The following is a 24,836-nucleotide window of genomic DNA, read 5'->3' as shown; positions in this document are numbered from 1 at the left end:
TTTTTTTGTTGAAGTAGTGCCACTTTTAGGTCTGTAATCGAGTGACCAGAGAGATTGAAGTGTTCTCCAACTGGTTTTTGAATGTTATAATTCTTGACGTCTGATTTGTGTCCATTTATTCTTTTACGTAGAGACTGTCCAGTCTGACCAATGAACATGGCAGAGGGTCATTGCTGGCACATGATGGCATATATCACATTGGTAGATGTGCAGGTGAATGAGCCTCTGATAGTGTGGCTGATGTGATTAGGCCCTGTGATGGTGTCCCCTGAATAGATATGTGGACACAGTTGGCAACGGGCTTTGTTGCAAGGGTAGGTTCCTGGTTTAGTGGTTCTGTTGTGTGGTGTGTGGTTGCAGGTGAGTATTTGCTTCAGGTTGGGGGGCTGTCTGTAAGCAAGGACTGGCCTGTCTCCCAAGATTTGTGAGAGTGATGGGTCGTCCTTCAGGATAGGTTGTAGATCCTTGATGATGCGTTGGAGACTAATTTGTTAGTCTCTAAGGTGCCACAAGTACTCCTTTTCTTTTTGCGATACCTTAAGTGATCACTCTGGTTACAGTGTGTATGGTAACACCCATTGTTTCATGTTCTCTATGTATATAAATCTCCCCACTGTATTTTCCACTGAATGCATCCGATGAAGTGAGCTGTAACTCACGAAAGCTTATGCTCAAATAAATTCTCTAAGGTGCCACAAGTACTCCTTTTCTTTTTGCGAATACAGACTAACACGGCTGTTACTCTGAAACCTATAAAAAGTCTGTATTTTCAGTGAAAAATGCATCACAAAAAAAGTGAATGTAGTACGTCTAAAAGCTGCTGCAGTGATCCTTATTAACAATGAAGTCCTCTGCCAACAGAATAGATACAACATTTAGCCATTGTACAAGCTTCCCCACTAATGTTCCTCAAACCTTATGTATTGGGTTGAGAGTTTCAAGGTGTATTCAGTCCTTGGCTTCTCTGAGACTAACAAGTGTGCCAGCAGTAGAAATTGTTAGTCTCAGTCAAAGCCCCAGTAAACAAGTGATGACATTACAATGTTTTTTCACATAGCCCATCAAATGGTAATACATTTTTGCTCTGTGCCAGGTAGGTTGTATTCAAATCAGTCAGTGACTTATGTGGAAGGCCATCAGTTCTGGAGTTAACAAGCGGGAGGTTCAGTTAATGTAAAATGGCACTTACTTTGAAACTTTTCCACTGGGGAAATAAGTGTGAGAAAAGTCCAGTTTCTTTCATGTTAGTCATAGGATTAAGTAAAATATAAACGCCAGTGGTCTCACTGCTGTCTTAATTCTTATACTTTAAACTTCACATATCTGCCTAAGAAAAACAGAAGTCATTGGGACACCCTTTCTTAATGGTCTTCAGGGTTAGCCTGGGAAAATCCGAAGGACCCTGTTCTTGGAGCTATAAATGCTGATACACCTGTACCTGGCCACCTAGGCCATGTCTCTGTCCTCATCTGGTGAGGATCTAGTAACCTGTGGCCTTCTGTGATATGAATAGAGTCAGTGGGGTAAGGTTGCTGGAATAGTGCTTTTCATAGACATTTATTTACCTGTGAGGGAGGGAGAGAGAGTAGTGATAGCAAGACTGCTGTTCAGATCATGTATGTTTTTGTTGCAGTAGCCATTGGTTGTAGTCAATGCTTGAATCATCCACATTGGGATCTGCAGTAGGTTGTTTTAGTTAATTTAGGTTTGACCCATCTGGGATTAACCACTTGTCATGGGTTTTAGCTCTCTGCAGGAGCCACAGCTGGATGTGCCTAGAAAGAATTACTATTCTTCAATAAGTGTGACTGTAGCCATATCTACTATTCAGACTTGAAAAACTTCCCAGATGCTTACTATTTGATGGATTAACCCTTGAGATTATAACAGAGCATCAGCTCTGCTATAGTTAAGGTTGACACATGTTGGTGTGCTCAAGGCCCCCCAGATTGCTTCATATCACAATCACAGTGCTGCCAACTTTCTCCAGCTAATCCCTCCACCATTCAATACAGCTACACTTAATACAGGGAACGCAGCTGAGGGGCATGCAGATAATTCCTAATGATTGTCAGCTCCAGGAGGGCAAAATTAAGGTTTTATTGGTGTGTAGTGTAACTTTATATTTCCTAGTTTTCAGAAGTTTGAGTTTTGTTAAAAAGGATGTTCTGGGAGGACTCAAGATAGCATCAGGCAACCTTACTCTGCGTTAAGGAAGGTTTTTTTTTCAGTGAATAGATACGAAAGACAAGGGTGGGATCCCCATTAGCAAGGGGCAGTACCATTTTGAGAAACTGAACACCTGAATTCCAGTGTTGGGATTTATAGCAGAATGCTGCTCCTGGAACTTTCTTGTGGTACTTTCTTTCACAATGTCTTCTGGTTTAGCTGGTGTGTTTATAAATTCTATCTCAATGGCTGCAGAAAGAGGGGTTGGTACTTTACTACTGTTTGGGCATTTACATCATGCTTATCACTGTAATATGAGTACCTTTTCTACTCCTACCATAGACCCTGATTTTCAGATCCTCTTCCACTGTAAATACTCCAAAATCTGTCTCTGCTGGTGCTCAGAGCTTTCCTAAGCAGCAGCAGTATGAAATTATCATGGTTCTCCAAATGTAGCTCTGCTGCCCAGAAAGATGACACTGGATCAGTTTACTACTTGGCTCACATTTGGAAGGTTATCTTTGCCACCATAAATGAAAGCTTAAATTCTATGTAAATTGACAATACTCTCATTCACCAGGGCAAATTATCCACTTGCTTTGTGAATAGATTTTTCAGCCCGTTCATTGTTTGTTCTTTCTTATGAAAGCAATCCTGAAATCTTGGCCTGTCCCACCAACAGTCTGACTTGATCTATAGTGTGGATGATACTGTTAAATGTTTTTTTATCACCAGTTACCTTTATTCAGATTTCAGTCACATTTAAAAAAACAACAACTCTGAAAGGCTCTAGTCTAAATTATAGATCAGCAGCCTGAAGAACTTCATTTTAAATCATAATCTAGCTACCTCATATGGAAAATATTAGAGAACATATTTTTTGGAATTTATTCTGCAAACATCTATTACGAAGCATATTGCTTATTGCCAACTTCAGCGAGACTACTTACTGCAGTAAATGCTATACTCTGTAGTGGGTGCAGGATGAGGGTCTGGATTCCCCCCCCCCCCACTTAGTAATTTGAATCCAAATATATAAATAATAAAAAAAGCCAAATCAGTATTTTCATATTAAAATAGATTAAAACCGCCCATATAGATTTTTCTTTTATTAATATCTGTATGTATTTTAAATCTGTGCTGAGAGACAGTAGGATTGTTAACAAAGGAAGTGTAGGTAGAAAAATTAGATTACATTTTGATTGATATTTGTGTATTCTTTTTATATACTGTGAAGGATACTGAGGATGTTTTGAATATTAGATTGTATGTGTACATTTTAATTATTTCTTCTTATTTCTCCTATGGCATATTTCAAAGTGAGTGATTAAACTTACAGTGCTTCCACAAGGGAAACATGGTTCATGCTTTTAGCTGAGCAGTTAATCATGCTTCTATATACAGCATAATATGAATCAGAGATTTTGGAGGAGATATGATTAAAATTACTTGACATATTTTGAAAAACTAGAGCAATCCCCGAACTCTGATTATAAATTGAAAGTACATCCTGCTATGTATTGTGTTACAGTAGCTGAAAGACTTGTTAGGAGCAATGGAGTACAGCAAGAGTATTATGTTACAATTTTAAAATTGTATGTATTTTCAAAATTTGAAACATCAAATATTACATATGTGTACATATGCATCAAATGTAATATCAGTATTACAGTAACATTTCCATATACAATACTATTGATCTAAGAAGAATGAAACATAGAAATTCTCTTACTATTTGCAAGTAACAATGAACACAATCTTATAACCAAGAAATTCACTTGAGTAATGATTTTCAGAGAGTCCAGGCCAGCACCAACAACCAGCAGACAAGCATGCAGTTCCCTAACCATCTGTGTGGTGTGCATCCCTGGTTCAGCACTCTGACCCCAGCAGCCTGCCTACAGCACAACAGCCCCGACCTGGTCTCTACCAGCCTTCTTTACCAATTGCAGTGTGATCCCTCAGTCCCAGATTTCCCCAGAACCATCTGTCCTGAAATGTCAAGCCTTCTCCTGGAACATTCACAGGAGTAATAAGGGGCATTGGTCCTTTAAAGAGACAAAAGTGCAGCAGCTTGTTTCTTTAACTGGAGTTAGTAATCACTGCAAGTAAAACACAGTAGTGGATTGATTTAGAATAAAAGTAAAACAAGTTTATTAAATTGAAAAAAGAGATTTTAAGTGAATTCAAGTATAAGGGATAAAGACACAATGGTTACAAGCCAATAAAAGTAAAATACACTTCCTAGTGGCTAAGACTTACCAAGCTACAGCCTTGGTTCAGCGTAGATTTCCTACCAATCTTTTTCTTTCTTGCTACATACCAGGGAGTCTCTTACCATCTGGCATAGGTGCTCTTAGGGTCACACCTCCCCCTTACCAAACTGCAGGAAGATTAGCCACTGGCTGACCCAGAGGCAGCAGGTCAGAACCCTCTTTTCTTGGCAGGGCATCTGTCACTATATTTTATTTCCCCTTTATAGAGAAAATTCTGCTTTGTCTCCTTTGTTGGTTTACAGTCTCCTAGTAATAGTATCAGTGTATCCATACTTTCACTACATTATTGTTACAAACATTTCACGTGATATTAATGACCAGTGTTGTTAGATTTCAAATTGGCATATTGCACGTCACCTTTTAAATAAATATCATGACACAGTGTGTTAGGTATAGTGAGTATGTCAGGCCTGACAAGAGTAGCTGACAGAGAGTAGTGAACCACCAGTGTGCCTCTGTGTCACAACCTCTTATTCAGTTGGTGTATTTCTTCCCGTCTATGCTGAGGGCAGATTTTAAGAACATATCCTTTACATATTTTGCATATCTGAGATTGGCATATGCTTGGAGTAAATGGTTTACTGGGCTGATTCTATGATGTTCATGGGATTTATGGCTTACTGCTCTTGAAGGCTTTACTGTGATTCCTGTTGTGTCTCTTCAGAAATTGTATTAACCAGAATTGCTAGATCCTAGTACAGTGACACAATCCATCAGGCTGAGGGTTGAGAGTTTGTACACAGTATAGCTTTTTGGAGCAGTTTAAATTTTGATATACTTTTGCTATGCATTTTACTTTGCAAGAATGTCTTAAGCTAAGAAATGCTGGTATTTCTATCACAGAACAATTTGGAAACTTGGAATTCACTATATTGTACTAGCTTTCTGCTTAAAGAATAAGTGACCACATAAGAAAGCAATTGTCCATATATGTTACATGTGCTGGGGAGGAGAAGTATGACCTTTTGGTTATGGGATGGGGCTGGAAGTCAAGAAGGTGGATTCTATTTTTGGCTCTGCTTCTGTGTGCTTCAGTTCCCTCATTTGTAAAATGGGAGTAATACGTACTTAATCCAGAGGGTGTTGGTAAAGTGTATTGCAATCCCCAAGAAATTTTGCTTATGTAAGTGCAAGGTTTTGGATCAGTGTGTGGTAAGAATTCTATTCTTAAACTGATTATGTGGAGAAATAAGTGAGTCCTGTCTAGAAATTCCAAAAGCAGTGGCTATAATGTTATAATTAGTGCTTGTAGAGTTTTGCATCACTAGAGCACTTTGAAAACATGTCTTAATCAGTTCACAATACAGGATTTTTATTTATAAAGTTTGAGATTAATATATTTGAAATGTTAAAATTGTCTTACTCTAGATCTTTGGTCTGCAGAACTATTTCTAAACATGTATGTAAGCAGAATATATTAATGCTTATTACATTGATAGTTAAGCTTCATACTTGATTTAATTACTAGAAAATTTTCATAGTATTACATTTAGAACCTCTCTTCTGGCTATATGAATAGATACCTTTGTAGCAAGCTTCCCCCCGCCCCCAACATACCACCTGTTTAATATACTCTTTGATATATTTGGGAACATAACTTTCTTTGCTATGGTTTTTATCATTTTCTGTAATCTCTTTTAAAGGCAAAGAAATTGACAAATTTAGTGATAAGGCACCTAAGAAGCAGTTAAGACTCCTTGTGGTAATTTGAATAGATAGGTATTCAACTACTTCTGCTTTCCTTCTTTTATCCTAGAAGTACTAATCAAAGCTTAAATGCCACTGTTCTTGAGATATCTGGAATTCTTGCACACTTAAAATTGGTTTAATCTCCTCTTGATATAGGCATATAAATTCCACCAGCATCACTGAGAGAATCGAGTGAGTTGGTTTCAGCACAGACTGTAAAAATTTGGTAATGGTTTTTGTACTGCAGCAAAAATAATATATCCGCTTATGGTTGTATGCGCACACAGTGTACTGCTGTCTGCAGAGTTATGAGAGTCCAGTCTTGCTACAGTTCACTTTCTTGGAATATAATCTTTTCTGTACAGAAGCCCGTGCAATATTTTGTAGGTCTGAGGAAAATAAAAAGGTACTGCATCATCTAAAACCAAATGTCAGGAAAGGAAAAACCACAAGACCAGACTCTGCAGGATACATCAAGTTAGGGACCGGAACGTAGGAGGTCTGGCCTAGTGGTCAGAACAGGAGTTAGTTTTAGTGTAGTAGTTCTCAAAGTAGTCTGGTACATGTGTAACCGCTTTCTGCCTAAGATCAAGAATCATTTAGAGTTATGGCAGACAAGTGTGACCATGTATTATATAAAACATCAAGGAGGAGCAAGATCCCAATCCTTGCACACAGAGGCAATAAAACTGTGTAACTGGTGCATAACACACCAAATTGACATCTCAGTAGCATATCTTCCAGGTCTGCAAAACACCATAGCAGACATGCTGAGCAGACATTTCTGCCAGCACCATGAATGGGAGCTGAGTGATCCTATCCTACAGAAGATTTTTTTTTACCTGGGGCTTCCTGGAGATATAAACCTCTTTGCGACTCCATCTAATGGGAAATGACGATGATTCTGCTCATGATGAGGTCAAGATCTCGATTCTTTAGGAGGCACCTTTTTCACTTCTTGGCCTCGAATTCTGCTATATGCCTATTCCCCAACATTGTTGTTCCTCAAGGTCCTGAGCAAACTGAAGCAAGAGAAAGTGGTTATCATCCTCGCAGCACTGGCAAGACTGAGGCAGGTGTGGTTCCCAGACCTGATTCACCTGACTCTGCGGTCACCTCTTCACTTCCCCTGACAGCAGATCTACTGACCCAAGAATTCAGCACAATAACTCATCTCATCCTCTCCTTGCTACATCTCAAGGCCTGGCTCCTTGATGTCTCTTGGGCATAGAAAGGGATTGTTCTTTCGAAGTACAAAATGTGCTGTGGATAGTAGGAAACTCTCCACAAGAGAGACTTACTTGCGGAAGTGGAATTGTTCCCATTCTTGAGACATCTAATGAGCATTATCGCCTTGAAAGTCACACCTCAGTCATATACTTGAATATCTGTTGAATTTAAAAACCCTGGGCTTATCTCTTAGCTCCATCAAAGTTTACCTGGTCTGCTATTATAGCCTTCTACCTACCGGTTGACAAGTTATCAGTATTCACACACGCCACAACTTCAGGTTTCATTAAGGGCATGACCAACCTTTTCCCTCACATTAGAGAGCCAACTCCACCTTAGGACCTTAATCTATTTCTCAGTGCATTGAGGAAGCCACACTTTGAGCCTGTGAGAAGCTGTTCTCTCCTCCTTCTTCAAAAATGCGTTCCTTGTAACCATCACTTCAGCCAGAAAGGTGTGGGAGTTGGGAGCACGTTTGGCAGATCCACCCCTACGTGATATTTTATTGGGACAAGGTGACTCAATGTTCCCATCCTTTCTTGTAGCCCAGTGTCTCTTCAGACTTCCATATCACCCAGGAAAACTTTGTTAGAAATTGAATTAGATCCTTGACATCTGCTTGAGAGCTGAAAACACCTGACCCTTTCGTTTAACATCAGGATTCAGGATCCTCTGCCTGAGGTAAGCAATAGCCCCAGCATCCGCTACTGTCTGTACCAGATCTGGAAACACTATCACTTGGCATTCAAGAACGAGAAATTGATTTTAAAAGAGCCCTTTTAATGTTAACAATATGTCAAAGTATCTTTTATAGTAAATAGGGCAGTAGCTGATACTGGGACTGTTGCTCACTTAATCATAATTGTCTTTTTGATGCTGGTTTTGGTTTGGTTTTTTTTTGTCTTGCTGCTTATTTGTTAGATTTCAAAATGTGTCCAACTATACATTATGGAGCATATAGTTTATTTAACAAAGGCCACGATATTTACGCAGCAAGAGAGTCATTGTCACCCCTAAAACAAGCAAATAACAGTACAGCTTGACCACTAGGTATGCATGAGAGAAAGAGAGAGGGAGTGCAGAAGCTCTGAACATCTGTTAGTGGGTTTACCCTCTCTTATCCCATAGCCTTTCTTCTTAAGGCACTGACTTGGGGATATTAGAAGATCTAGATGAGCGTTCTAAGATTTTGACTCTGCACTTCATTATGGACTGTTCCATTTCATTATTCAGTCCCCCTACTTGTATAGGAACAGTTATAATTTGTGATTGGTCTGCTTTGGTTCTATTTGCCACAGACGAGTTTTGTGAACTCATGCAAGTCACATTCTCTCGCTCTCTCTTTCTGTCTCTCATGCCCCTCCCAACCTTTATATTTCTTGCTTATTTTGACTGTGAGCTCTTCGGGTCAGGAATTCTCTCTTACTATGGGTCTGTCTACACTACAAACACTGCAGAGGCACAGCTGCAGCACTTTAGTGTAGACAGTTATTACAGCCATGGAAGGGGTTTTTTCATCACTGTAGTAAATCCAGTCCCTTGAGAGGTAGTAGTTAGATGGATGGTAGAATTCTTCTGCCTGTCAGAAGCGGGAGGTGTGAAAATTTTTCACACCCCTAAGCAACATCACTAGGTCAACCTAAGTTTTTTTAGGTGTAGACCAGGCCTATGTGTTTGTACAGTGTCTACAACAGTGAGACATCAGTCTTGACTGAGGCTGTAGGTGCTACTGTAATATAAATAAGTCTTTGCAGAATGTGCAGATTCTTTTCTCCATTCTTTAGGAATGCAACGTATTCAGTCAGTCACTCATAGGTGAAGGGATTTGGGGTTTGGAATTTTTTCATGCAAGCAATTGTTGTACTTGTGATTGTCATAGCATTTTAAAAGATCTTATATAAAAGGTCTTATATAAAAAGATCTTCTACACTTTCCACAGTATGCATCCAATGAAATGAGCTGTAGCTCACGAAAGCTTATGCTCAAATAAATTGGTTAGTCTCTAAGGCGCCACCAGTACTCCTTTTCTCATAGCGTTTTGTGATCTCAAATTGGAGGTGTGGTGGTACATTCAATTGTGCATAGAAGTGGAGGTCCTTATATGTATTTAAAATGTGGTCTAGACATTTGTAACTTATGTTTTAAAAAGCTTATATTGATTAAACAAACAAAACTTTGACATTGCAGTGCCTAGTAGTCAAAACACTGGATCTATATAAAAAATCTTTGGTGTACTTTATGTAAGAATTTGCACATAATCTATTTCAGAAATTGTGGGATTTTTTTTTAACATCTCCTCCAGCATTCGTTTATTTTTTATCTTTCACGCTTTTCTGGGTATAGCAAAAATTTTGTTGAGGTAATATTGATGGGATTTGAAAGCTTAAAAAAATGTTATTTATAACAAATGTTTTATCCCTTACTCTTAAAAGCCTGGTCTCTATCCACAACATTGTAATGAGTTTCTCCTTTGCTCTCTTTGACAGCAGTGGGTAGTAGTATGAATTATTTCTTTTTAAGTTTCTCCCTGAATAGCAAACTGTGCCTGTGGCTCAACTTCTCCTTTTCACTTTACTACCTTTCACTGAAATTACTTGTGATTTAGGAAATAGTCTTTTGCAAGCTCTCTGTGCAAGTATAGAGTGAGCCTTGTTAGTGTCTGTTCTGCAGTACTAACTAAGGATATGTCTATACTGCAAAGAAAAACCTGCAACACAGAGTCTCAGACTGGGTCAATTGACTTGGGCTTCGGGTGCGGGGCTAAAAATAACTGAGTAGATTTTCCCACTCAGGCTGGAGCCCGGGCTCTGAAACCTGGTGAGGTGGGAGGGTCTCGTAGTCCTGGCTCCAGCCCAACCAGCAGTGTCTACACTGCTATTTTTTAGCCCCGCAAGCCCAAGTCAATTGGGCCCAGGCTCTGAGACACGGTGTCATGGATTTTTCTTTGCAATGTAGACGTATCCTTAAGTGCTGGCTTGTGCTCTCCCCTGTACAACACATGGAGTAAATATTATTTATACCAGTTTACCATTTGTTTTCTTACCTTGGCTGCCTCTGGTGAAGAAAACTATAGCTTGTGCTTCCCTAAGTGAACTTCAGTTGCCAGGACTGTTAAACTTCACACCTTCCGTGAGCACTAAAGTCCTGTGTATTCATCCACTGGGATGCAGCTTCCTCACGCTTCCCTGTCTTAGAGAGATTAGGGAAAAGAGGATAGTTCTTGGATCTCTGCTTTGAGGTTCTGAGTGTAAATTAGGCACTTACTGGAAAACAGTAACCTTAGAAAGAAGAAAGCTCATGAAAGCTTATGCTCAAATAAATTTGTGAGTCTCTAAGGTGCCCCAGGTACTCCTTTTCTTTTTGCGAATACAGACTAACACAGCTGCTACTCAGTAACCTTAGAGAAAACAGTAACTCTACCTAGCCTTTCACACCTACCTTCTTCCTCTCTCCTAAGGATATTTAAGGTGATACCATGCTACTCAGTTACTTTTGACTGCCATCAGCTACGAGCACAGCCTTGGCTGTGTCCATCCATACTGCTGTCTGTTCCTCTAGAAAATTGCCTCCGGTTTTTCTAACTAGTGTTGGGATAGTTTAGTCTGAACTTCTGGCCTGGTAGGGACCTCCCCCCATTTGTGGCTCCTCTGAGCCTTTTCTGCTTTGTTGAATCTGATGGTGTGAGCCTCAGCCATCTGTAACACGAAGGCTTTCAGTTGTGTCCCATCTGCGGTAGCACTATGGCCAGAACCAAAGCCCACTGGAGTAAATGGGGAGGGGGCTTTCTGTTGACATCAGTGAGCTTTGGATCAGCATGTTTGGTGCTTCTTCTGTCTCAAGAAAATGCTCAGTCTGAGATGCTCTCTAGCCATCACATCTCTCAAGGATAGAGAGCCACGCCAATATTTTCTCATTGTTTCCCTGTTCTCTCGTCTGTCTGTATCCATCTGTTGTAAGCTCTTTAGGGCAGAGATTGTCATTTTGTGTTGAAAAGCATCTAGCATAATGGGATCTTGGTCCATGACTAGAGCTCCTGAGGCTACGGTATAACTACTACTACTAATAATAATTCAAGCTCTGTTCCGTGGACATCAACATGTAGGCTTTATCCCCCAATGCTGAGCACCTGGAGGAGTCAGCATTAAAGTCTTGATCCTGGTCAGCCAATTCTGGTCCCAATAACTATGCACCTTTGATGCTTAGGGACTCCTCAACATCATCCCATATAGCAAGCTTTGTTTTCAGAAGGTTGGTTTTGTTCCCCGTGTCTTCACATTGGGAGTTTAAAGAGGACTATTCTGCCTTCAAATGTCACATTTATCTGCTTGTCAGGTCCATGTAAGAGGCCTGTGGAGCCCTGAAGGATTTTGCTCCCCAGCATCTGGATTCTTTCTTTGAGCCAAGAAGTTGCAGCAGTTGAGCCATGAGCTCCATGAGTCTATCCAGTATGGTCCTGAGTTAGCTTTGACATTAAGAGGTATAAGGAGCTGGAGGAGGCATAGCAAAAGGGGAGGGTACAGACTTCTAGATTTATTTGCTTGTTCTACTATAGACTATAGTAAACAAACTACTGCGTGCATACTCTTCTTAATATACCTGTGCTCTCTTTCAACATTGAATGTCATGGTAATCTGAGCTAGAATATCAAAGCAGTCAGTAGAACCCACCAGGTTTCATATGGTTTCAAAATTATTTTGAAAGAAAATCACAAGTTGGGCCAGGTTTGCCAAAAGGTGCATGCCCTAAAGGCCCATCAGCACTACAGTGATAACCAATTCAGGGATCCAAAATTTTTATCAGGTTATGGAAACATGAGACATCTATACTACAACTTTTAACCATATTAAGGCTCAATCCCCTGACTCAGTTATAGTTTTAAAGGTATGGGCTTAGTGAATTTTCCAGCCAACCTGGTTTATGTTTACAGTTTTTATTACAAAATATGGAACCCAGCAAGTTTTTTAAAGTTTTGTGTTTCAGTCAGTAAACGTTTTAAATCAGCTCATTTCAACTTCAATTAAAATCATTGAATTTTGCTATAAATTCTCATATGACATCTGTCTGTACTGCAGACATTTTTTATTTTAAAAATCCTATGCAGTGAGCATTTTAACATCTCTCAAAAACAAATAATATAAGTTGCCAAGATGCAAAGTGGCTACAAAATATATGAAAGAAATGACTTTTTCTTTAGGCCTTTGCTAACTAATTAAGAAGTTAAATCATCTAAATTTATAGCAGACCACAATGTCTCCAAACAAATGACATTTGTGTCCAAGATTTACCAAATACAGATTATACCAACAATAGACACTTTGAAAACTATTTATAGATTTATAGATTCCAAGGCCAAAAGGGACCATTGTGATCATTCTAGTCTGACCTCTTGTATAACATCAGCCCTAGAACTTCCCCAAATAATTCCTAGAGCCGATCTTTTAGAAAAACATCCAATCTTGATATAAAAATTGTCAGTGATGGAGACTGTGCCAGGACCCTATTGATAAGTCTCAAGTTATAAAGCCTCTGAATTCCTCTGCAAAAAAGAAATAATTTTGTAGCCAGTTCAAGAAATGCCTTCAGCATTGATACAATTCACTTACAGAACCAGCTTTTGTTGTGGAATATCAGAAGTACTATTTTTACAGTTCACTCAACTTTCTTATCAATTATTAGTGAGTGAGTTGTATTGAGGAATGTGCACAGATGTTGCAATATAAGAGCAAGAGACCAAGCAGATGTGTCTATTTCTGTTTGTGGCAGATAAGGATTCTGAAAATGGCTAGAAGAAGTAAAGCATTCACGGTAGGGAATTTTATATAAACTGATGCTTCTACGAGCAAACCAGACACAACCTTTCTAGAAATTTCAGCAGCAAAGCAGTACATCTCTATATTATCAGTGTCCAAATGATAGTCTAATCTGTCAGGTTTCAGAGTAGCAGCTGTGTTAGTCTGTATCCGCAAAAAGAAAAGGAGTACTTGTGGCACCTTAAAGACTAACAAATTTATTTATCAGAGCATAAGCTTTCAGGAGCTACAGCTCACTTCATCGGATGCATTCAGTGGAAAATACAGTGGGGAGATTTATATACACAGAGAACATGAAACAATGGGTGTTGCCCTACACACTGTAATAAGAGTGATCAGGTAAGGTGAGCTATTACCAGCAGGAGAGCAGTGGGGGGGACCTTTTGTAGCGATAATCAAGGTGGGTCAACTGCTGGAAATGGCCCACCTTGATTATCACTACAGTAGGTAGTCACACCACACACACACACACACACACACACACACACACACCCCCCGCTGGTAATAGCTCACCTTAGGTAGTCACGTCACACCACACCACACACACACACACACACCCCCCGCTGGTAATAGCTCACCTTAGGTAGTCACGTCACACCACACCACACACACACACCCCCGCTGGTAATAGCTCACCTTAGGTAGTCACGTCACACCACACACACACACACACACACACACACACCCCCCCCCCGCTGGTAATAGCTCACCTTACCTGATCACTCTGGTTACAGTGTGTATGGTAACACCCATTGTTTCATGTTCTCTTTGTATATAAATCTCCCCACTGTATTTTCCACTGAGTGCATCCGATGAAGTGAGCTGTAGCTCCTGAAAGCTTATGCTCAGATAAATAAATTTGTTAGTCTTTAAGGTGCCACAAGTACTCCTTTTCTAATCTGTCAGTGATTCTAAGAGGAAAGTAAAGAAACATACCAAAGAAAAGGAGCTGGGGAGTCCTACAAACAGTAGGTAATTCAACTTGATATAAATTGTGTCGGTTTTCAGGGAGAGTCCTTAATTTAGTTGAGAACTAAAAACTGGAAACCTTATGAACTAAAATTCAGAAGCTGTATACTTTATAAACCAAAAGATGTAAGCAGGTGTATGGATGCAAATCTGTATCTAGCAATCCTTAGAGATTTATGACCAGAGACCGTCAAGTAAGCAGTGTTATAAAAAAGATTGAAATTTAGCAAATACTTTGTCATTAGATGTTCACTTCAATTGCTCTACTTTGTTCGAAAAAGTAAATTTTCACTTGGTTAATCTTCTGACTTTCAATCTTTGAAGACTTGGGAACAGATCCTCAACAGGTATAAATCAGCACAGCTCCAATGATGTGAATTAGCATAGCTCTATTAACATCTGCTGAGAATCTGTACCATAATTATTTGCATATAGGAATCAGAGGTAGATTATTGTATAACAACACCAATATAAACCATTCAAGCAATAATTAAAATTTTTCTCCTGTTCCTCCCCTTGTTTCCTGCAAAGAGACCTTTTCCTGAAAACTGAGGGGAAGAACCCAGTTTTAGTCTTCGATTAGTTAGACTGGTCACTTTTAGTGACCAAAGCTTTTGTCATTTGTAATGACAAGTGTCATTTTAATTGTTAAATTGATCTTTGCTTCAGCTAAGTAGCTCATGTTCTGATCAATTTACTTGCATCCCTAGAGATGTTCAGTTGGCTAGTTTGCCATTTGGATTCTTGATTAATTGTGGAATGAAATGTTGTTTCAGATGCTGCCTCAAAGATTACTGCTTTCATATTTATGCACAAATACCAAAAATCTGTGTGACTTTTCCTGTGTGGATAAGAAACATGTCTTTGGAGTCTTTTTCAGGTTTGGCTCCATAGTTATGATTTCTTTGATATTTGTGTGCTGAAATCATGTTTTAAAAGAAAATAGTAAACTTGATAAGTTGAGGGTAAGTGCTCCTTCAACTTACCCACTTACGTTGAATCCTGCTCTGGAGCAGTGGAAAATCTGACCTATTGCAGAGATGATGAGGGTGATCTCTGTAGTCAGTTACTACTTATGCACCCTTCCCTCATCTGACTGATTACAATAATAAAGTATTAATGTGTGTTTTCCCTGTAAAATGCTTGTGGCCTCCCTGGTTGGTTGCAATGACAAGGGAATGTATCTGAGCCCAGGATGAAACTTATTTTGTAGCTTTAAATGTTGTCACAGGCCATACATGCTTATTAAGCATGAGAAAAGACTACAAAAAGAAAAGGTACTCAACATTTGCTGAGAAGAAAAAGCATGAAATAATTGTTATAAAAATATTTTAAGGCTGACCTTACGCTAAAAATTAGTGTCTGAACAACCTAGCTTTATTAATAAATGGTCTTTCTAGTGCTTATAAGGTGCCATTTAAAATGGGCTAATTCTGAACAATCAAACAGATTTTTAAAAGCTCAGTAACCTGTGGGCACTGCTAAATCAATATATGTAGCAGTCACTTAAGTGTATGCACATAAGATGTCTATTTGGTTAATTATCTCCCAAATCTTTTTAGAATAATCTTTCTTGTTGTTTGTAGATAGCATTCTAAAAATGTACCCTTACAGAAGATACACAAATAGCAAAACGAGGAATTTTTTAGAATAATGAAGATACTTAATGATATTTTTTCTGTCTGCAAAACGATATTTAAAATAGGAATTTAACGTTTACTTGGAATTAAAGTTAAAAATACCCAATCACAAGTGTCAGAATAGTTGTGAAGAAGTTTCAACTTAAATATTTGATCCTAATCATAAAAATACATAGCAACAAAACTTGTTCTAATTTTTTGATCTTGCAAAAGCTTGTTTTTGATTTCTTCAGTGGTTTCTTTGTGTAACATGAGTTGATTAACATTTTAATAAATTTTAAAGCACAAATTAATGTATGTGTCGCACATATGCACTTTGTATCAGGTTTTATTAAAGCAGAAAAATTACAAAATCAATTATCAAAAACATTCTTCTGGGAAGGAAGAAGTTAAACTGTCCTCCAGCTGTTCAGACACAAAGGACACTTTAGATTAGCGGGTGCATAATTTTTGCGTATTTTTCACAGGTTAGGAATTAAATGGAATTTAAGGCACATGGCTTTCTATTCAACAGCAGTCCAGAGAGCCCTTCCTAAAAATCAGAGGGGTAGCCGTGTTAGTCTGGATCTGTAAAAGTGGCAAAGACTCCTGTGGCACCTTACAGACAAACAGACGTATTGGAGCATAAGCTTTTGTGGGTGAATACCCACTTCGTTAGATGCGTGGCTGGAAATTTCCACTACATGCATCCGACGAAGTGAGTATTCACCCACGAAAGCTTATGCTCCAATACGTCTGTTAGTTTATAAGGTGCCACAGGACTCTTTGCCACTCTTCCTAAAAATGTAACATTTGGGGGGAATTGTACTGTGACAGATTGTTGGACTGGGAGATCTGATGGTCCACGAGGAGATCTTTAAAGCCCTGCAGATCTGCGGATATTTACTTTAGTGGATCGGATGTGGATACAATTTTTGTATCTGCGCAGGGCTCTAGAGATCTTTCCCCTCATGAAGTTGGTCTTCTGAATTAAAAAGTTGGAGAGCTTTTGCTATACAGTATATGGCTTGGTATCATTGAGTTGCCCTACTGATCCCCCTTGTAAAGGTCTACGCTCAAAGCTGTTCCCATGTTGTTAAGGCTATCTGTGCTATATAATTTATTCGTTAGTATATAACGTTTTAACTGACCGAAGTACAAGATGTTGAGTTTGGGCTGAAATTGAACTTTGATTTGAAAGTTCCACTCAATCAATCTAAACAGTTTGTCTTCTTTCACTTCCTTTCTTTTCTTCTTCCTCCTTGGTTTTCATTTCATATACATTAATAAGATAATGGAATAGTAATCTGTACTCCGGCATTCTCACTTTGAATCTCATGCTTTAGGTCCACTGAGTAAATAACTGTGTTTCAAAATAGATACAGACTTTGTTTATAGTCCAGAAAGGCTGGAGAGAGTTCTGAATCAATAGTGCTATACAGGAACTTATAGCTTAGCTAGGCACAATTACGTGTTTAAACCTCATCTGGCACACACTTTGAAGACGCTATTATTTTTGTAGAGCAAAAAAGCAAAACATATTTGATCTAAAAAAATCAAACTAAATGACATAGTGTTTGTCACAGTATCAAAGGAGAACCTAAATAATAAGCAGGTAATGATTCTTTTGTGTTGCCAGTGACATTTGTCTCGCAAGCATTTAAAAAACAGACAGACAAAAAAAAAAACCACCCCAACAATATCTTAGGTGTTTAACCTTTGAGGGGAGCCACCTTTTCTTTGGAAGACCTACTGTTTAAAAATATTATGTTAGTTTTTAGAATTGGTCTTCATTAATTGTTCTTCCTCTTTGCTGCTGCTGTTTGTTACTTTCCATTTGAGAATTCATCCTAGTGAGTTAGAAGTAGAGAGCACTGTGCAGATACAAAATTTGTACCTGCATCCACTCCATGATCTGCAAACATGGTCTGTGGATATAAAGTGGGTATCCGCAGATTTGCAGGGCTCTAGTTACAAGCAACACATTTCCTGCATATAAAATTGTTTGACATTTTGGAACAAAATATTATAAAGTATGACAACCTCTAATACAGATTAATAGAGTATTCTACCACGGAGGAGAGTGAATACACAAAGCCTAGCACTTTAGCAATTTAATATAAACAGTATTTATTGTAAATGTATTATTCAGTGTAACGTATAGTTTAGTAACTAACATTCTTAGACTGGAAATATTGATATACAAAATTTACTTGCTAATACTTAACCATTAAAATGTATCTTTACTAATGTAAATTCTGTAAGAATTTCATTTTTTTTTTTTAAATGAACGCTTTTATTAGTAAGGCTAAATCCTGCTCACTATATTCAGGTAAAGTAGTTTCACTGACTTCAGTAGGTTTACTCATGAAAATGGTGAATATGACATGTCCTGAAGTGATTTATCTATTCTTGTTCATCAAATTTATAAAATTTATCTTTATCTTCCAATTTTATATTCTGTATGCCTATCCTGTAACTTAAAAAACACAAAAGATAAAAGGACTGCCTGTTAATATAATCACCGCTGCTCTTAACCCTTTCTCTCCTCAATAGCCTGAGTAAAGAGAGAAGACAATATGGGCTTTGCATCATTCCTGTGGGCTAATAAATCCAAGGACCTATCACAGAAAATGCTCTGCCAGCAGCTCCCTCTTATTTCTATTGAGGGCATGCCAGGTCAAGTGACTCTGCTGATCTCAGATGTGGTACCGTGTCATATGAGGAAAAGAGATCTATTGTGTCTCATAGAAATAATGGTTTTCTGGCTTAGTACTTGGAAGAATTATCCAAACATTGCTTTCCATCAGGGTTACTTGATTTTGTTGTTCCCACTTTGTTTCACATTTTCTTTGGAAGTGCCAAGATAAAGACACCATTCTCCTCTTAAAAACATGTAAGATGTATGTTTGATGTGACAGCAACTATCAGGGAGGAAGAGAACATGATATAACTGCAAACATTTGAAGCAGATGTAACAGAATAATGGGTAAAAGTGAAATGAATAGCAGGAAAAAAACTTTGCAGTGGGAGGGAGCTGTTGAAGTTAGAAAATTGAGGGAAGCTCTATCACTTGAAATGTTATAAAACTGGAGAAAGCGCTACAAAATGTGCTTCAGGGAATAAGTGTGCACTTTTTGGGGCATGGACTTAAGACTTGTTTTCTTTATAAAAATATTCTAACACTTTAGATTGGCATTATGTTTCAGTCTAATATTTAGAAGTTATGTTACATGTATTATGTTGGACTTTGCTTTTTTTAAAGCATTTCTAATAAAAGCAGACATGTTTGCACTAGTGAATGTGACCTTGTTCTCCTCTTAGATTCTAACATTTGAGACTAAGAATCCAACGGAACTAGCTGAGCGTTTGCGTTCTGTATGCGGAAACCAGAGCAATGCCTATGCCCGTCTGCTTGAATACCGTTTAAATGCTTTGCGAGGACTCTGGAATGCCCAGCGCCAGCTAGCCTTGGAAGAACAACATGAACGGGAAAACTCTGGGGATGAAGAAACATTGGCCTTGCTCAAGCGTCAGGGTTTGTTACAGCAACCTGAGCAGGCACCATTTACTTCACGAATGGGACTTCTATTGGTCTTTCCTCTCATTCAGTCTCAAAGTAGAACAGACCCTTCTCTCTGTAACATAACTGCTGAGGTACTGTTGAATTGCCTTCGAGATTGCCAACCTTTGAGTTTGACTAAGGAACCAGCTGACTGTCTTAATGGAATTGAATCTTTGCTCTGCTCCTGGTTGGAGGAAACATCTGCCTCAGGCCAACAGATTCCATATAAGCAAAAAGAGAATGCTGCTGCTGCCCTTGTTGCCTTGGCCTGTGCAAGGTAAGAAGAATCTATATTAGACACATGTCATGGTTGATGATGGTAGCATGTGTTTGTGCTAAAGAATGGCAGAAATTATAATGTGGTCATGCTGTGGAAAAGCTTTTCATTTTACACTAACCAGTAGTCTCTTCATATTAAAAATTGGTTGGAAAAGATTAAACCAATATGAGAAATATAAATACTTAGGTCATGTGGAAGCAGAAATATTTAGGTTAGGACTGTCTCTTGTCTATGTGGTTTCCTTTACTGTGTTGAACTCCTCTGTAAGGATGGTTGACACAGGATACTAAACATTCTCTTCATCCTCTTTTAATAAATGGGGAAAGGTTTGTCTGACCTCTCCCTCTGCTCTGTGTCCCTGGTCCTGCAGCTTATTTGTCCTGGGCTTATATAGAGGTTGATGTACTGCAGGAGGTCTTTTTCATTCAATTGCCACTTTACATAGACAAGCCCTCAGAGGAAGTAGGTTGTGCTAATTCAGTTTTTCTTGGACAAAAAATGGTGTAGGCTAAGACTTTCAAAATTAATCTTTGTTTGTGTGTGTTTGTTTTTGTTTTTTGTCGGTGTCCTACTTCACTTTAAAGGCTCCTGATTTTTAGAGGACTGGTGTTTAGCAATTTCTGAAAATCGTGACCCTCTAATGTACACCAAATCGCTTGTCACATCTGAAAATCTTGACATCAGTTTTTTAAATACTTCTGGGCTGAGATGTTATCTGCCAATTTTAACTGAATAAGGTGCAAAGGTAGAATTATAAACCCAAGAAATGTATGTTTTATAATGGAAACTAGCAAATGGTTAGAGAAGTGTTATCAGGTGATGTTGTAATAGGTTTCTTTATAAAGGCTACCTGTGGAAAAAGACTGATGTAGTTTGACCTACTGGCTTATAGGTAGACTGAATTTGAATATGAACACCATATTTTTTTACTATATCTTTCAAATTCCCTCTGCTTTGAATAATAGCCTTCTACATAAAGTGTATTTGGCCAGCTTTAGGAAGGATTAGCTGAGGTAAACTCATGATATTTTTTAAAAAATTACTTTGATCTGAACCGATTGATAAACTGGGCTCAAGCAAACAGTATGACTTTTAATAAGTCCAAATGTAAAATTATACATCTAGGAACAAAGAGTGGGAGACTTTCTCCTGGGAAGCAGTGACTCTTAAAAAGACTTGAGGGCCATGGTGGAAAATCAGTTGAACATGAGCTCCTAGTGCGACATAGTGGCCAAAAAGGCTAATGTGATCCTCGGATGTATAAGTAGGAATCCTGAGTAGGAGTAGGAAGGTTATATTACCTCTATATTTGGCACTGATGCGACAACTACTGGAATACTGTTTTCCATTCTGGTGTCTGCAGTTCAAGAAGCATGCGATAAATTGGAGCGGGTTCAGAGAAGAGCCACGAGGGTGATTAAAAGATTGGAAAACTTGCCTTATAGTGATAGACTCCAGAAGCTCAATCTGTTTTGCTTAACCAAGAGAAGATTAAGGAGGTTGGGGAAGAGATTTGATTCCAGTCTAGAAGTACCTATATGGGGGAACAAAACTTTGAGAATGGGTTCTTCAGTCTAGTTGACAAAGTTATAATAAGTGCTGGGAGTTGAAGCTAGACAAATTCACACTAGAAATAAAGCACAATTAACCACTGGAACACCTTACCAAGGGTTATGGTGGATTCTATATCACTGGCAATTTTAAAATCAAGATTGAATCTTTTTCTAAAAGATCTGCTGTAATTGAAACAAATTAATTCAGGGAATTCCTATGCAGGGTTACCTAGGAGGTCAGATTAGAATACCACAGTAGTATCATCAGGGTTTATAATCTATTAGATGCATTAAATAAAATGTACGTGACAAATAACATAGCAACAATTGACCCCCAACTGGAGCAATCTGACATATCTAAGTTATTATCAAAAGGCATTGATATTGTCTTTGTGAATTTAAATGGTTAAAAGAACCAAAATTAACTAGCATTGAATTGAAGATCATCTTCTTAGCTTGTCTTTGCAAAGTTATCTTCATAATACTACCTACAGTGTTATAAGAACAGGAGTACTTGTGGCACCTTAGAGACTACAGTGTCATAGTATTTCGAGTTTTGTGTTTACCTACAAAAGCTATGTACTCCTCCATGCATTGGGCACCATTTAGAAAGAAAGAGGCCTTTGAAAGGAGACTGCTATTGATAATCCTCTTTCAATTCTGGGTGCTTCATTTTCCTAAGGATATAAAAGCAATGGGATGAATATTGTTTTAAAAAACTGATAAAAATTCTTGGGGGGAAATAGAAATTGAGCATTTCAAAGAGGGAATGCCAAAAGACTGTCAACCATTAGAGGCTTTTTCCAGGGCGTAGCACTATTAAAATTTTGTACAAAACTAATGGAATCTGCTTTCTTAGTTTCTATATGGACCTGCAAGTTAAACATTTTGTAGAAGCTACTAAAGAGAGCCCCTTCAGTTGGGGAAGAACCCATTATAAGAAAATTTTGGTAGTGGCCTAAATAATTAAGAGATCTACTGTTCCACTTCTTTGACAAACGCTTGCAAGTGTATACCCCAAGTTCTATTTCCTAGTCTTGAGATTTTTAAATTCCTGTTAAGGATAATCAATTACGGAAAGTACTTGACTATCCCTTTGAAGCCTTCATTTGCAACACTTATAAACCAAATATAGTCCTTCAGGCTGCATAGACTTCATTATTGTTCTTAAATTATGAATAAAAAAAATCTAAGATGCTCTAAAGGTGATTCACAGTTGCCCTACCTTGTATATTGTTTATGGAGCTGCCTGTGGCAGCTGATGCCCAAAATAAGAAGTGGATTCAGAGCTGGCACTTAGATAACATCCTTCCCTCTGTCCCCTCTTCGTTTGTGTTACCCCAGAGTGGGGTGGAAATGATGCAGAAGAAGAATGCAAACAGGAAAGAAGTTGGCTTATTGAGAGTGAAAATATCATTGAGGTTTTATAACAAGTTGTCACTGGACATTGTGTCTTAAATGTCTGTTGTCCTTTGTTGCCTTGCCTATAAATTAGTGTATTTTCCATGAACAAAGACTTCTAACTCTTATTTTAATTATTTTCCTAGGGGATCACTGAAAACTTTTGTTCACACAGTCCATCTATTACAGAAACAGACAGACCTGGGATCCTTGCCTGTGGCTGATATATTGTACAGGTGGGTAATAACTTTTCTAATTGTAGCTCTTTTGCATCAACCTTGAAAATGTGTAAATATTCAAGATAAAAGATCAGTCTCAAAATGTGATCCATCAACACATCCAAGACTTTATAGTTACTAAAATGAAAATTTGGAAGCCCTAGGAAAAATTGGAAATCTGGTTAATTGAGGAAGGATAATGATAAAAGGCTAATTCTCAAGGTATGTTAATTTTTTAAAAATTAAATGACTAAAGTTCCCTTAAAATGGCTTAGTTATGAACTGTAACATAGAGATAAGAAATTTCCGATTTGAAAAATATCTTTAATCTTAATTTTCAAGCTGGTTAATTGTTGCTTTTATTATTACTCTGAAAACATTTTCTTTATGTATCTTGCTCTGTATTCTTTTTTCGTTTAAAGGTTGCTGCTTCTGGAAGGCGGGCCTGGATCTCCCTCCTGTTTGCTTGGGGGAAAACACATGGTATCTTGGGGGTTTGAAGATATGTTACCTGCTCCTGATGCCAACAGTGGTTCCAGCTCTGAAAACAAAGGTGAAGAGTTTGTTTTATGACTATACTAACGTCACTTAAGAGGATCAGATTTTTTTTTGCATTGATAGTAGAGTGTTGTTTTTTTCTATATCTAAAGCTTTAGAATTTGAGAAGTTCTTTTTCTTTGTGTCGGAAAGAGTATAAAAGCAGTCACGAGGCATAACAAAGAACACATGGGGCCATGTTTTTCAGAAGATAGCATAACTGGGCATCTGTAGGAACATGCAAGCACCTGTTATATCTGCAAACCCCCACTTTTGTGCAAGAAGATGGCTATGTAGGCACCCAGTTTTCCAACTTGCACATTCAAAACCAGACTAATGGATATGGACTTAGTTTTACGGGCAGCCTGTTATTACTGGGTCATCTTTGTAAAATAGACCAGTAGTACACAATCATGTAAACTTGATGGAGATGGGCACATGAGTGGATAGTGCTTCCTTTGGTTGCTGGTTTGTTTTTTTTTTTTTTTTTGAGTAGGGGGTTAACTGGAAGAAACGAGTCCACTTATATTAAAATTAATAAAGTTTTAGCTGGCTAAAGGGACGTTTTAAATCTGCATATTCATGTAGTGCAATAGATTGTATCACTTTACTAAACACTAGCTATTGGCTTCAATGTATGGGTACAACTCAGTTACTGGTGAGGACTGAATGTCATTTTTAAACATGGCTAGTGATCTGGGGTATAAATTTAGGATACTATCGAGCAATATGCATAGCAGAACTCATTGATTTCAATGGGAATTTTGCACAAAGATTAAATTGAGGATAGTTTTTATAACAGAACTTTTTGTTTTTTGTCTAATGCATTATTGTCACATTTAGCATCTGTTAATGGGAAAGTGATTAACTTTAGGACTGCCAATGTTTCTGTCCTTTCTCTTCCTTACCCATCCTCCTCTGCTCTCACTTATCTCTTTCTGTGCCTCTCCTGTTCTTTGCTCTGTATTTCCTTGCCTGCGGCAATTCCCACCACTTCCCTAATTATGTTGCTATAAAGATAAGCAATGAAATAGTTAATGTTGGTGTTGAAGTGTCATCAGACTTCAGTTGACATATCAGTGAGATCACTGGAGATGAAAGGAATTCACACCTCTGAGTCATTGTGTCAGCTTGCCTACAGACTCAGGAAGACAAATATATTGGTTTACACTCTAAACCTTGTTTGGAAGCTTATGTTTGCAACCATGAGGAATAGGAAGTTACTTGTTCTGAAAAAAAAGAAAGCTTAGATTCTGTGATCTGAGTATGTAATGTGAACTACCTAAATACATTAAGTGGGCTGGTTATTTGACATCCCTGCATTAATATTATATCTTGTGTGCCATACATGTATCATTGCAGCCAGATTTTTCCATTCTCCCCAACCACCCTCTTACCCCCCGACCTTTTTTTGCTTGCTTGTTAGTTTTCTACTTCTGACGTAGATGAGTTAAAAGATTTGGTAGAGATCTCATCCTCCTTGATCAAAGATCTTTCTCTCTCAATTAACAAAGATCTGA

The 24,836-nt window shown here is 38.2% G+C and overlaps 1 protein-coding gene across 3 annotated transcripts in view; it reads left to right on the top strand.

The window, feature by feature from the left end:
• The window catches only part of HECTD4 (HECT domain E3 ubiquitin protein ligase 4), a 127,452-nt gene that overhangs the window by 5,788 nt on the left and 96,828 nt on the right, over positions 1-24,836 (top strand). For all 3 annotated transcript variants that reach the window (XM_077835284.1, XM_077835283.1, XM_077835285.1), the window contains exons 2-4: positions 19,087-19,604; positions 22,708-22,797; positions 23,202-23,332. In XM_077835284.1, coding sequence (XP_077691410.1) covers positions 19,087-19,604; positions 22,708-22,797; positions 23,202-23,332 — 739 coding nt within the window. The remainder of the gene's footprint in view (positions 1-19,086; positions 19,605-22,707; positions 22,798-23,201; positions 23,333-24,836) is intronic.

This window comes from Eretmochelys imbricata, chromosome 15 (assembly GCF_965152235.1).
Source record: "Eretmochelys imbricata isolate rEreImb1 chromosome 15, rEreImb1.hap1, whole genome shotgun sequence".
NCBI lineage: Eukaryota > Metazoa > Chordata > Testudines > Cheloniidae > Eretmochelys > Eretmochelys imbricata.
Note: the sequence above shows the minus strand (reverse complement) of the source record. Positions and strands in the feature narration are given on the sequence as shown.